This window comes from Rhinopithecus bieti, unplaced genomic scaffold (assembly GCF_001698545.2).
Source record: "Rhinopithecus bieti isolate Rb0 unplaced genomic scaffold, ASM169854v2 scaffold_44365, whole genome shotgun sequence".
NCBI classification, from domain to species: domain Eukaryota; kingdom Metazoa; phylum Chordata; class Mammalia; order Primates; family Cercopithecidae; genus Rhinopithecus; species Rhinopithecus bieti.
In genome coordinates this window covers 155771-171084 of record NW_016817764.1, presented here as the reverse complement: position 1 = coordinate 171084, position 15314 = coordinate 155771, and the positions used below count along the sequence as shown (strand labels likewise).

The window sequence follows — 15314 nt, the reverse complement described above, 5'->3', positions numbered from 1 at the left end:
TATTTTTTAGTAGAGACGGGGTTTCACTGTGTTAGCCAGGATGGTCTCGATCTCCTGACCTCGTGATCCGCCCGTCTCGGCCTCCCAAAGTGCTGGGATTACAGGCTTGAGCCACCGCGCCCGGCCTCATTTTTGTACTTTTAATAGAGATGGGTTTTCACCATGTTGGCCAGGCTGGTCTAAAACTCCTGACCTCAGATGATCCTCCTGCCTCAGCCTCCCAAAGTGCTGGGATTACAGGCGTGAACCACTGCGCCCAGCCTACATGGGATATTTTGATACAGGCATACAATGTGCAATAATCACATCAGGGTAGATGGGGTGTACAATTTAAAAATAATTTTTAGCTAGGTGTGGTGGTGCATGCCTGTAGTCCCAGTTACTCAGGTGGCTTGAGATGGGAGGATCACTTGAGGCTTGAGGCTGCATTGAGCCAAGATCATCCCACTGTGCTCTAGCCTGGGCAACAAAGTGGGACCCTGTCTCTAAATAAATAAATAAATAAAATAATTTTAAGCAATTCCATAAAAATGTTCAGAAAAAAAGTAATACCCCTTCTTTCTCACGTAACATTTTTCCACCCACCATATTCTACTTTCTGGAGAAAACTAATGGTATGTTAGGTTTTTAAAAAGCTCAATATTGGCTGAGTATGGTGGCTCACACCTATAATTCCAGCACTTTGGGAGGCTGAGGCAGGTGGATCACTTGAGCCTGGGGACTTCAAGACCAGCCTGGGCAACATGACAAGACTCCATCTCTACAAAAAATACAAAAATTAGCCAGATGTGGTGGTGTGTACCTGTAGTCCCAGCTACTTGGGAGGCTGAGGTGGGAGGATTGCTTGAGCCCAAGGGGTCTTGGCTGCAGTGAGCCATGATCACACCACTGCACTCCAGCCTGGGTGACAGAGTGAGACCCTATCTCTAAAACAAAACAGAACAAAACAAAAGCTCTCAATATTGTTATATTGTATACTGTTTTGAAATTTGTGTTTTTGCCTCATCTTGGAAACTTTCCACAATATCAGTAATGTAGGTCTAGTTCATTCTTTCAGATGGCATGGGAATCCACATTTTGGTTGTATTACACTTTAACTAAGGCCCAATTGATGCCTGTAGTTCCAAAGATAAGCAGTCTTAAAGGGGAGACCCACAGAGAAGGTATCATGGCAGGTAAAGGCACTTCAGGAGGGTTAAGTATTTCAATGTACATTTAAATAAATTACAGTATGCCAAAATGCAAAAAAGTGCATCTTCAGTGTTATAACATGAGAATGATCATCAGACTCACAGAACTAGAAAGGACCTCAGAAATCATTTCAACCAACCTTCTCGTTACAGTGAAGGCAGAGAGGTTATAGCTAGACACAGCTCAGGTGACAAGGACCTGAGATTGTTCAGTATTAATATAAACCACATGGTATGGCTGGGCGCAGTGGCTCACGCCTGTAATCCCAGCACTTTGGGAGGCCGAGGCAGGTGGATCACCTGAGGTCAGGAGTTCAAGACCATCCTGACCAATATGGTGAAACCCTGTCTCTACTAAAGTTACAAAAATTAGCTGGGCATGGTGGCAGATGCCTGTAGTCCCAGCTACTCGGGAGGCTGAGACAGGAGAATCGCTTGAACCCAGGAGGTGGAGGTTGCAGTGAGCTGTGACTGCACCATTACACTCCAGCCTGGCTACAGAGTGAAACTCTGTCTCAAATAAATAAATAAACCGCATGGTATTGTTTGTTAGGTTGCTTGAGTGACCCAAGCCACTTTCAATTGAGAATATAATCTTTCTGACACCAACACCAAGAGGTATTGTTAATCTCATGAAAAAGGATTGAGACACCATGCTTTAATAAACATTTTAAATACACCAGCACTTTTTTTCAACATAAGCATCTTCAATCCTTTTTTTACCATGTCTCTATCTTTAAAATCTTATTATAAAATAAAACATAGGCACAGAAAACTAAATAAAACAAATTGTAGTTGTAAAAAAATTTTAAAGGCATTTTATTTTAATTTTATTTGAGAAGGAGTCTCACTCTTGCCTAGGCTGGAGTGCAGTGGCATGATCTTGCCTCACTGCCACCTCTACCTCCCAGGTTCAAGTGATCCCTTTGCCTCAGCCTCCCAAGTAGCTGAGGCTACAGGCACCCACCATCACGCCTGACTAATTTTTTGTATTTTTAATAGAGATGGGATTTCACAATGTTGGCCAGGCTGGTCTTGAACTCCTGACCTCGTGATCTGCCTGCCTTGGCCTCCCAAAGTGTTGGGATTACAGGTGTGAGCCACCACGCCTGCCCTATTTTATTTATTTATTTATTTATTTATTTATTTATTTATTTATGAGATGGAGTCTTGCTCCATTGCCCAGGCTGGAGTGCAGTGGTGCAATCTTGGCTCACTGCATCTTCCATCTCCCGGGTTCAAGCGATTCTCCTGCCTTAGCCTCCCAAGTAACTGGGATTACAGGTATGCACCACTGCACCCAGCTAATTTTGTATTTTTAGTAGAGACATGGTTTCACCATGTTGACCAGGCTGGTCTCAAACTCCTGACCTGAAGTGATCCACCTGCCTCAGCCTCCCAAAGTGCTGGTATTACAGTTGTGAACTACCATACCCAGCCTATTTTATTTTTTGAGACAGGGTCTTGCTCTGTCACCCACGTTGGAGTGCAGTGGCAGAATCAGTGCTCATTGCAGCCTCAAACTTCTGGGCTCAAGGGATCCTCCCACTTCAGCCTCCCAATCAGCTGGGACTACAGATGCATAACACCACAGCTGGCTAATATTTTAATTTTAATTTTTATAGAGACAGGGTCTTGTTATGTTGCCCAGGCTGGTCTTGAACTCCTGCGTCATGGTCACAAATTGCTGGGATTATACGTAGCGCCCTATAATTTTGGCTTGAAGAACTCCTTTTAGTATTTCTTATAGGGCAATTTTTCTAGTGATGAACTCTCACCTATTAGAATGGCTAAAATCCAAAACACTGAGAATACCAAACACTGGAGAGGATGTGGAGCAATAGGAACTCTCATTGCTGGTGGGAATGCAAAATGGTATAGTGATTTGGAAAATAGTCTGCCAGTTTATTACAAAACCCAACAAACTCTTACATGTGACCCAGAAATTGTGCTCTTTGGTATTTACTCAAATGAATGAAAACCTATGTCCACACAAAAACCCGCACATTGACGTTTACAGCAGCTTCATTCATAATTGCTAATACTTGGAAGCAACCAAGATGTCCCTCAGCAGGTGAATGGAAAAACCGTGCTACATCCAGACAAGGGACTATTGTTCAGTGCCGAAAAGAGGTGAGCTATCAAGCCATGAAAGACATGGAGGAAACTTAAATGCGTATTGCTTATGAAAGAAGCCACTCTGAAAAGGCTGTGTACTGTATGACTCCAACTATATGAAACTGTGGAAAAGGCAAAACTGCTGAGACAGGAAAAAGATCAGTGGTTGAGGGAAGGGAGGGATAAATAGAGTACAGAGAATTTTTAGGGAGGCGAAACTACTATAATATGTCATTACACATTTGTCAAAACCCATAGAATAAGCCTGGGCAAAATAGCAAGACCCCATCTCTCCAAAAAATTTTTAAAACCTAGCCAGGCACTTGTCCTGCAAGATGCCCACTTGGCCCTCTTCCAAGTGTATTTTACTTTCTTTTCATTCCTGTTCTGAAGCTTTTTAATAAACTTTCACTCCTGCTCTAAAACTTGCCTCAGTCTCTTTTTCTGCCTTATGCCCCTCAGTCGAATTCTTTCTTGTGAGGAGGCAAGAATTGAAGTTGCTGCAGGCCTGTACGGATTCACTGCCAGTAACTCGGACACCTGCCACCAGTAACATATTTTGGTGTTGGGTAACTCAGACAACTTCCTCTGCTAACATAGTTTGCTGCGTGACTCGGATACATTCCCTAGTAGACCCATATCCATTTGATTCCTTAAAGCAAAGTGTACCATTCCAGTCAAAGCCTTGGTAAAATAACCAGTTTCTTCACAGTATCAGTAATACAGGTCTAGTTCATTCTTTCAGATTGCATAGGTATCCACCCATCAGTGGGACATGACAGAGGCGAAATCCTGCCCGTCTCCCTTGGACTTGGTTGCATACCGCTTTCACCAACCCAAGGAGCCACCCTCCTGCCCTGACAGCTAGCAAGTGGCCAAGACCCACAGAACAACCACCACCACCCCTCTGTCATTACATTTTATTTAAAAAAAAAGACAGGTTCAGTGACTCATCCCTGTAGTCCCAGCACTCTGGGAGGCTGAGGCGGGTGGATCACTTGAGGCCAGGAGTTTGAGACCAGCCTGGCCAAAGTTAGTGAAACCCCATCTCTATAAAAAATACAAAAATTAGCCAGGGTGTGATGGTACGCATCTGTGGTTCCAGCTACTCGGGGGGCTGAGGCAGGAGAATCACCTAAACCTGGGAGGCGAAGGCTGTGGTGAGCCGAGATTGTGCCACTGCACTCCAGTCTGGGCAACAGAGCAAGACTCCATCTCAAAAAAAAAAAAAAAAAAAAAAAAAAAAAAAAACTATAGAATAATGGAAAATAACCCAAAGGAATACATGAAAGGAGAAATAAAGAACAAATAACAGATTGTGTGAATAGAAAATAAATATCTCTCAATGAACGATTTTTTAAGAAAAAAAGGCCAGGCATAGTGGCTCACACCTGTAATCCCAGCACTTTGGGAGGCCAAGGTGGGCAGATCACCTGAGGTCAGGAGTTTGAGACCAGCCTGGCCAATATGGTGAAACCCTATCTCTACTAAAATACAAAACACAAAATTAGCTTGGCATGTTGGCGCATGGCTGTAGTCCCAGCTATTCCAGAGACTGATGCAGGAGATTCGCTTGCACCCAGGAGGTGAGGTTGCAGAGAGCTGAGATCACACCATCGCACTTCAGCCTGGGTGACAGAGTGAGACTCTGTCTCAAGAAAAAAAAAAAGAAAAACAAAAATCAAGAGGATACATTTAAATCCAACTATATTACATTTAGTGTAAATGGACCAAATGCTCCGATATAAAAAACAAAGAAGGCCAGGCGCGGTGACTCACGCCTGTAATCCCAGCACTTTGGGAGGCTGAGGCAGGTGAATCACTAGGTTAGGAGTTCAAGACCAGCCTGGCTAAGATGGTGAAACACCATCTCTACTAAAAATACAAAAAATTAGCCATGGTGGGCGCCTGTAATCCCAGCTACTTGGGAGGCTGAGGCAGAGAATTGCTTGAACCCTGGAGGCAGAGGTTGCAGTGAGCTGAGATCATGCCACTGCACTTCAGCTTGAGCAACACAGCAAGACTCCATCTCAAAAAAAAAAAAAGCTTTCCAAAACCACCATAAAAAATGAAATCCAAATAGCTTTATATATAAGAAAGCAATGAGATCTTTTAATTTTTTTAATTTTAATTTTAATTTTTTTTTTTTTTAAAGATGCAGTCTCACTCTGTCACCCAGGCTGGAGTGCAGGGGTACCATTTCGGCTCACCAAAACATCTGCCTCCCGGTTTCAAGGGATTCTCCTGCCCCAGTCTCCTGAGTAACTGGGATTACAGGCATGTGCCACCACACCTGGTTAATGTTGTATTTTTAGTAGGGTCGGGGTTTCTCCATGTTGGCCAGGCTGGTCTTGAACTCTTGACCTCAGGTGATCCGCCTGCCTAGGCCTCCCAAAGTTCTGGGATTACAGGTGTGAGCCACCATGCCCCACATTTAAATCTTTAATTAAAAATCTTCCTGCAGGCTGGGCGTGGTGGCTCATGCCTGTAATCCTAGCACTTTGGGAAGCCGAGGTGGGCAAATTGCTTGAGCTCAGGAGTTTGAAACCAGCCTGGGCAACATAGTGAGATCTCCTGTCTATAAAAAATACAAAAATTGGCCAGGAGTGGTGGAGCGTGCCTGGCGCACACATGTAGTCCCAGCTACTTGAGGGGCTGAAACCAGGAGGTAGAGGCTTCAGTGAGCCAAGATCGCACCACGGCACCCCAGCCTGGGTGATGACAAAGTGAGGCCCTGTCTCCAAAAAAAATAAAAAACTTCATGCACAGTAAACTGCAGGCTGAGGTGGCTTCCATGGTAAATTCTTCCAGACATTTAAGGGAAAAATTAATACCCATATTACACAGATGTTTCCAGAGAATATAAAAGAAAGACTTCCAAACTCATTTTATGAGACCAGCATATCCCAGATACCAACCCTTGGCGTGGACATTATAAGAAAGGAACACTACAGACTAATATCTCTCATACACAAGGATGCAAAATTCTAAACACAATTTTAACAAATAGATGATTTATAGAAAATATATCATGGTCATGTGGGGTTTATCCTGAGCAATTGGAGAGGGTTAACATTAAAAATCAATCAGTATAATTCAATACATTACCAGTATAAAAGGGAAAAACAATATAGGTTTCTCAGTACATGCCAAAAAAAAAAAGTGATAAAAGTCAAGATGTGTTCACGGTAAAAATGCTAAGAAAACTAGAAAGAAACTTAACTTGGCAATGGATAGCCTCAAAAAAAATAGGGCTAACATTTTAATTAAAGTATTAGTTTAATATTTTAAACTAAAATATTAAATAATTTTAAAGTAAAATATTAAATATTTTCATTGACTCCAGGAACAAAATAAGATGTACACTATTATTACTTCCTAACATTATTCTGAAGGCTATAGACAGTGCATGCAATAAAGCAAGGAAAAGAAAAAGATATAAAGATGAAAAGGAAGCAAAACTGTCATTATTTGCTGATGGCGTGATTGTAGAAAATCGATAACAACCTACAAATAAACCATTAGAATTAATTCAAAATTTAGCATGGAGCTGAATCCCAGCTCAGTATACAAAGATCTAGTGTATTTCTACATATAAGCGACAAGCAATTCGGAAATTTTAGGAATATCGTTTGAAATAGCATCGAAAACTGCATCTAGGGACAGACCGGCACACAAAGAAAACGAAAGCTTTGCAAGACCCTCGGCGCACGTCTGCGCAAAGGGTCTCTGTGTCTCTACGCCCAGATGGCCATTTTGAGTCCCGAGCTGGGAGCCACCCTTCTCTTCTGTTTTCTCAGCTTCTTCACCCGCCTCCATCTGATACGCCTTTTTCCCCTGTGTGTTTGGTAGCAAAGTTGCTTTTCCTATGGGCCGAGAACGGGAGCTGGTGGTTATCTAAGCAGACGTAAAGTTTTATGCGCCCCTGCTGCGGGCAGGAGCGAGTGGCCCTGCGTTCTCTGCCAGGGCGGGTTCCTTGCGGGTGAGGAAAATGAGTTCCACTTCCCCGGTAGGGCAGGACTTAGTGTTTAGTGCCCAGCGCCAGATAATGCCGGAAGAACCCCAAGTGGAGACTGCTTGTATCCTTCGGGAAAAATCTAAGTGCTAAGTACCATGACAGTGGCAGGAACCAAGCTGTTGGGTACAGCTGTGGAAGTGCACACTGGCTGTCGTTGATCCAGTTTTTTATTATTTTTTTCCATATATGTATATTTTGCCCATGACACAGCCCTCAGGAGATCCTGAAAGTGCCCGATCCAGTGTTTTACTTTTAGTGCCCTATCCAGTGTTTTACAGACACCCTAAAGGGGACCAGCAGTACAAGGCTGATGAAATAACTTACGGCATAGTCGTACAATGGAATACTCTACAGTTCTACAAAAGGAGGAAGAGGCTCTATGTACTGATATGGAAAAATCTTCACTGATTATATATGCTGTGCAGAACAGTATGTATGTTACCTTTTCTAAAAAGGGGAGAAAATACGTATATTTAAAGAAATATACTTGTGTATATTTAAAGAAATATACTTGTGTATATTTAAAGAAATTCTGGAAAGATGTATACAAAGTTTGTAACAGTGGCTAGGTTTTGAGTTTTAAAAAATGTTTCTGCTTTTGTTTTGAAGAGGCGGGAACTAAATTGACAGGAGACTGAGACTTTTCACTTTACACTTTTAAAATATTTGAACATAATAACGTTCATATCGTGAATGTATTCCATAAAGAATGAGATAAGCTGAATTTAAAAAATAAGTGGCATGGGCTGGGCGCGGTGGCTCTCGCCTGTAATGCCAGCACTTTGGGAGGCTGAGGCGGGTGGATTGCCTGAGCTCAGAGGTTCGAGACCAGCCTGGGCAACACAGTGAAACCCCCTGGCTACTAAAACACAAAAAATTAGCTGGGCGTGGCAGCGTGCGCCTGCAATCCCAGATACTCCGGAGGCTGAGACAGGAGAATCGCTTGAACACGGGAGGCAGAGGTTGCAGTCAGCCAGGAGCAAGACACTGCACTCCAGTCTGGGTGACAGAGTAAGACTCTGTCTCAAAAAAAAAAAAAAAAAAAAAAAAAGAAATGGAATTTTATGAGCATGAATTGCATGGATCAAATGTGTTACGAATTAAAATGCAATATTCAAGACACTGGAAACAAAATTTCCAGTATACTTCCACATTCCTGAGAAAAATTTCAAAAGTTCTAAGTAATTGGAAGTATATACCATGCTCATTCATTGGAAGACTCAATATTTTTATAGCAAAGTAAAAGAAGAACATACAGCTATACATACATAACATGGAAAGATCTCACAGATACAATGTTGGTCAAAAGAAGGCAGACAAAAGCGTAGGTACTGAATTATTATTTATATGAAAGTCAAGAATAGTTAAACTAATTTGTAGTGATAGAGATGAACCCAAGCAATGACTTTTGTATTGACTGGGAAGGACCATAAGGAAGCCTTCCGGGGTGTCGATAATATCCACCCCCACCCCACAACCCCACCTTTTTTTTTTTTTTTTTTTAAGAGACGGGGTCTTGCTTTGTGACCTAGGCTGGAGTGCAGTGGTGCGATCACAGTTCACTGTAGCCTCGACTGCAGTGAACTGTGCTCAAAGGATCCTTCCGGCTCAGCCTTTCCTTACTCCAGCACTTTGAAGTTAGTCGAGCATGGTGTCGCGCACCTGTATTCCCAGCTGCTGGGGAGGTTAAGGCAGAGGATTGCTTGAACTACGATGGCGCCACTGCACTCCAGCCTGGGCGACAGAGCAAGACCCTGTCTCAAAACAAAACAAAAAATTCTTTATTTTGATCTGGGTGGTAGTTTCGTGAGTGTATGCATGTGCAAAAATTCACAGAATGTGTTTTGTGCACTTACATTGTGCATGTTATGTATCTCGAGTTTTTAAGCAATGAGAAACCATTGTAAGATTAAAAGGTGAATGACATGATCCGATTTATGTTTTAAAATAGATTTTACCTGGAGCGGAAGCCAAAAGACCAGTTAAAAGGCTATAGCATGGCTGGTCGGGCGTGCACGCCCGTAATTCCAGCTACTTGGGAGGCTGAGAGGCAGGAGAATCTCTTGAACCCGGGAGGCGAAGGTTGCAGTGAGCCGAGATCGCCCCACTGCACTCCAGCCTGGGCAACAAGAGAGAGACTCCGTCTCAAAAAAAAAAAAAAAAAAAAAAAAAAAAAAAAAAAAAGAGTTATTGCATGGTGCTAGGTAGAAGGAATGGTTGTTTCGACGAACGCTGACGGTGGAAAGGGGCAGAAGAGGACGCATTGGACAGAGGTATGGGAGCAGAATTTGCAGGGTATAGAGAGCTAGAGGGAAGTGTCAAAAATAACTTTTGGGGTTTCCACCATAGGAAATGGAAGACGAACAGCACAGGACTGGCAGGAAAGAAAATGAAGGCTAAAACTTGTGGAAGTAGAGATTTGGGGAAAGAGCAGTTGGGAGAGGGCTAAGGAATTTCCTTAAGTGGAAGGCGAGGTCCAGCGGGAACAGTTGAGGCAGGGCCTGAGAAGGGTGCCCAGTGAGTGCAAGTTTGAATGGATAGGGGAACCTGGGATTAAGAGGAGAGGCGGGAGTTTGCCCCAGGAGGGGTGAAGTGCCTCGAAGGAGGCGGGAGATCGCTAAGGAATACTCTTGGCGATGGGGACAGAATCGGAGGCACTAACAGTAGGCATAGGGATAAGACTGGCAGGACTAGGATGCCAGCCAGGCTCCGCCCCGGAGGCCTGGAAGTGCGGGACACCCAGAGCAGGGATGCCGGGACCGCCTGCCCGACCCCCGGTGCGGAACCAATTATGACGGCGGCTACGTTACCCGCCGGCGCTACAAAGGTGCCACACCGGCGGGGCGGCGTGCGCCGGCGTGACGCGGCTACGCGGGATGGGCCGGGCCAGGGCCAAGGCCGAGGCGGCAGCGGCTGCGAGAGGCGGCGGTACGACGACGGTCCTTCAGCCCCGCCACCATGAGCACCAAGCAGGTCACTTGCAGGTCAGTGCGCGGGTGCCAGGAGCGCCGGGCCACTTCAGGCCGCTCCTCGAGGCCGCAGGGGTACCGGTGCGCGCCAATTCTGCCGCTCGGGAACCTGAGGCTAGAGCGGGACTCGAAAAGTTACTCAGCTGTTAGCAGCGGGGCTTTGCGAGGCAGAGCGAGCGCCGGCCAGAGCCGGGGATCCGGGAAATGCATGACTGAGACGCGGGGCGAGGCCAGCGCTGGGGGCTACGCCGCGAGTTTGAAGCGTGGCCGCTGTGGGCTGGGAGGAAGGACGTCCTAGCCAGGGCCGTGCAGGATGCTGGGCCTTGAGGGGAGGGCTCTGGGGCTTACGGTTTAACTGGAAAAGATTTGGAATTGATTAAAGGGACCCCAAGAGGACAATTACAAATGGGGGTACCACATAGGAGTAATTTGTTAATAGATTATAAGGGTCTCGAAGTTTGGAGAATCCAGATGCAATCTAAACTTGCAGAGAGTTAGCAAGTAAAAATTGTTGTGTGGAAAATAATAACGACAGATAGCATTTTCTGAATATCGGTGAAGCGCCCTGCATATTTCCAAGTGCTTTATATTCATTATCATCAGACTTCACAGTAAGACAACTTAGTGATTATTATTACCATTTTACAGTGCAGGAGACTGAGATTGAAAGGGGTTGACACTCTTATCTTACTGAGAGAGCCATTTACGAGGAGAAATGCCACGGTAATGGATGGTTTGTTGTAGAAAATAGAAAGCCAGATAGCTACACTGCGACTGCTCCTGTGAAATAGAATAGTGTGGTTCTGTAACACCCTCATTCCTTGGTCAGCTTGTGGCTTACTGGTAATGGAGTCTAGTCCTATTGAATTGTATGTTTGGAAAACGAAAATTTAATTGCATGCTTGGAAAAGGCAAATTTCATTTGTTTTTTTTGTGGGAAACATTGCTAAAAAACAATTGTAGAGTTTGTGGAATAAACAGTTTATTTTCTGTGTTGTTACTTCTCTTCATTGGTATGAATAGTTGAGACGTGACTGTGTAATAAGTTTCCTGTTAGCATTAGTGTACGTTAACTGTTCAATTTATCCAAGGCCCAGGTGGCTTATGTTAAGCTATTGTCAGAAATTTGCACCTAGTGTCTATAAAAAGACTTTTACTAGGTTATTTATACTAGAAGGTGTTTTGTGAAGACAGGTTTGTGTGTGTTTATGTATTTTTATTTATATAAAGTTTCTTCTGCTGGAGGAAGTATTCCTAGGTCATTGTGCACTGTAAAGCAGCTTGTAGCCTCCTAGAAAAACCTCTCTATTCCTCCCCTCGCTCTATGGTGTAGTTCTACCATTTATTCCCGTACCTGATCTAAGAAGTGTCCACAAAACAGTACACATTTATGTAATAATGCTTTATAATTGAATCTCAACTCTGTAGTATCTTATTTTACAAATAAGGAATCTTATGCTCAGAAAGACTTGACATTTGCCTAAAATTTCACACCTTAGTAGAGGCACAAGGACCTAAATCAGGATCATCTTAGTTTTTCCTTATATACCTGGAGATAGCTTGACCTGAAAGCTTTAATTCTGTTTCCCAAAAGGGGTGTTCTGCAGGATGTTGCTCCATATAAATGAAGATTGGGTTGGAATGTTGAGAAGGGATCACTTCTGTTTAAGTGCTAACTAATGTTTGTTGGGGACTTACAATGTGCTGGGGCTCTTAGGTGCTGTAGTGTATAATCCAGCAACCAGCACTATTCCACAGATGGTAAAACTGAGCTTCAGCATTGAAGTCACTTGCCTAAGGTCATTTAGCTTCCAAGTGGCAGAGGTATGAAATCCAAGTTCATGCCCTCATAGACTGTAGGGCCTCCAGATAAGTTTCAAAATGCTAAATTAAAATTTCTTTACTGCAGGACTTTTCAAAGCTTTTAATATGTTCCCATGAAAGGAAACTCACATAAGGATACGTAAAACTGCAAAGAAGTTTACTCACAAAGGGGTGTAAAGGAGTCAGGGCTCCCGATGACTGCCTTGTCGAATAAAAAACATAACCGGTGTTTAAGTGAGAAAAACCCAAATTACCAAGAGTACCAAGTTTACATTAGTGTGTTTACTATAAACTTTTCTACCAGCTTATCTACCAAAAGCTTTTCTTACTTTATTATCTCATTAACAAAAGACTTATCTCTAGACATTGATAATTTATAGGAAATGTTCAAGGTATGATTTATTTTGGGGACCAGATCTAAGCAGGGTGGTTTGTTTTTTTTTAAATTTCAGGTCACAAAGTTTTAGGTTTGTTTTCCTGACTGTAGGATGTGATGTACATGTTTATTTTGAATGACAGTAGAATAATGTCAGTTTTGCTTCCAATCTGCTAGGTATTATGTCTCTCCAAGAGATGCTTATCAAATGCTAGCAGTCTCAAACCTAATGACAAAGACACTCCGTGTTTTTATTGCCTGGAATGGTAAAAATGACTGCTTGTACAGTTATGCTGTCAGCTCTCCTGATTCCTTGACGTGCCACTCTATCCAGAATCTCAATCTGTGCATCATTTTTGCTGATTCCCCTCCCCCACAACCATCTCCCTGTCTTCCAGTCTGTTTTCCGAGCCCTGGGGGAGGCCCTTATTATAGCTTGGTAACCAGTTTATTTCACCCTCTCCTTTTGTGATAGAGCTTCCCTGCATCTCATAATCACTATTAGAAGACACAGGATTTCATTGTCCTAAGATAGTCAAGTCTCGGGCTTTTGATTCTTTGAAAGTCACAAAACGTGGGGGATCTTTTCAGCTGGCAGGTGGTAGGAAGAGTTTGAGCCCCAGGGTTGGGCAGTTCTAGATTCTAATCCTCGTACCACCTGTGCCACAACTGCCTCATCTGTGAAATGAGGATGGTAATGCCTAACCGGCAGGGCTGTTTAAAAATTAAATAATAGCAACAAACCATTTATTTTGTATTAGGATGAGCACTTACGTGCATTTTCTCAAACGTCCCAGTAGTTTATCATAGCAGTCTGTGAAGTAAGTGCAGTTATTATAATCATATTACAGATGGGGAAACTGAGGCTTGGTGATTTAAATAACTTGCTCAAGGTCACATAGCAAGCAGTCTGACTTCAGTGTCTTCACCACCACAGTGTACTTCATTTCATCCCCACCTCTAATCAGTACATTTATTGCAAGCCTGCCACAGTGCCTACCATTTGCTTCCTTCCCCCTCAGTGGATCTGCTGTCACAAGGATTACAGCCATAAAATTTTAGCCTGTGAAAATATGTAGGAAAATGTAAAGAAAAAATGACACTGAGGATGCAAATTACCTGTATATTTGGAAGTGATTTGCAAAAGTGTTTTGCTAAACAGAGAGGCAACATTGAAGGGCCTGTAAAAAACCAGATTGATTGTTTCGCTCAGCACTGCTGCTGCTGGAGCTGCTGGTGGTTCTGTGGCCAGCAGTGAACCTGATGTGCTCTGCAGTGTATAATAGCCATACTGTCTGAAACAGTCTTTTGGGGTTACCCAGGGTAACACTCCTTTGGAGTGTCCCCCAGAAAGAACCTACCTGCTCTGAGTCTCCAGCTATGCACTTCACCCGCCTAGTCGTCTCTCCCCTCCTCCAGTTCATGTCTCGGTCCTCTCTCTTGGAAGATATGAGGGGCGGTTTGTCCATCAGGAAGGGTTAGCAGTTGGAAATTCATTACAAAGTGCAACATGAAAGAGGCTTGGAGTAAGATCAGTATAACATAGATGGAGAGGAATGACTATAAGCACAAGACAGAGATGCCCCAAAGGACAAGGAGGATGTGCTCTCTAGGTTGCTTTGTGCTTGTCACTGGGGAGTGTAAATGGTGACATATGCTACAAAAATAGGACTGGGCTGACTTCACCTCTTACATAACTCGTTTCACACTTGCCTTTCTTGAAGGCAGTGATGGTGGTCTAGAAATTATTTTTGAATCTGTTTAAATCTCAGCTCAGTCACTTACAGAAGCGAAGTGACTTTTATGAAGTCACCAGCTTATAAATGGCAAAACTAACTGGAAGCTCTGGTTGGCAGTTAAATATTTGTATTTTAGTGGAAGAGATGATTAGCGCAGTTTGGAAGGCAAGTTTTCTGGATCGGACCTGTGGAAGGTGGAGGTAGAATTATAAAAGGCATCCTTTTAGGAGACCACTACCTAAAAAAATCTTTCCTCTTGTCTGCCTTGTTAACAAATAGTATCTGATACAGGGCCTGTCTTCCACCCTGGTTCTTTCAAGAAATTTTCTGTTCTAATTTCTTCAAAAGAAACAATACAGTATTGGCTGGTGCAGTGGCTCATGCTGTAATCCCAGCACTTGGGGAGGCCGAGGTAGGAGGACCACTTGAGCCTTGGAGTTCGAGACCAGCCTGGGCAACATAGCAAGATCCTGTCTCTACCCAAGAAAAGAAAAGAAACTATACAGTATTTATTAGATATCACTTTTGTGTAACTGCTTATGTTGCCACTTTGAACCTGTCCTCTTTCAGTATTTATGAGTTTACTAATCCTGATACCTCTTTGTTATTCAGACTTGGCTCTTGGCACTGATTTTTTTTTTTTTTTTTTAACTATTATACCTTCAAAGATTACCATGTTTGAGGACAATTGAAATATTGCAGTCTTGAGTAGCATTTCTCAAAAAGAATTCTCAAACTGCTTAGATGTATACTCTACTTTTGTGTTTGGGATCTCCAAGACCACCCCAAATCCAGAGATTGTCTAGAACTGGGACAAGTGGGTCCCAGGATTCAGCTGTACTCAAGTCTGAGATTATTACCGTATCTAGTAAGGGGTCACAGCCAGATCATGAGGGCAGGAGACACAGGGGGTCTAGAGGAGCCTGGGTGCAGGCTTCCTGCATCTCTCCCTCCTTGAGAGGGCCACACAACAATGAAAGTGCAGCAACATGTGTCCAGGGAAGCCCATTAGAGATTCAGTGCCCAGGCTGGTCACCTAGGCCACCTCTGCCTAGCATGAACCAAAATTCCAGACTCCCA

The 15314-nt window shown here is 43.4% G+C and overlaps 1 protein-coding gene across 3 annotated transcripts in view; it reads left to right on the top strand.

Annotated features, from left to right (window-relative positions):
- Positions 1–10157: 10157 nt before the first annotated feature.
- The window catches only part of MKRN2 (makorin ring finger protein 2), a 27271-nt gene continuing 22114 nt past the window's right edge, over positions 10158–15314 (top strand). For 2 of the 3 annotated variants that reach the window (XM_017856121.1, XM_017856123.1), the window contains exon 1: positions 10163–10310. In XM_017856121.1, coding sequence (XP_017711610.1) covers positions 10285–10310 — 26 coding nt within the window. In that variant the 5' untranslated portion in view covers positions 10163–10284. Of the gene's footprint in view, positions 10311–15314 lie in introns of all 3 variants that reach the window. The other variant, XM_017856122.1, reaches the window with a different exon arrangement.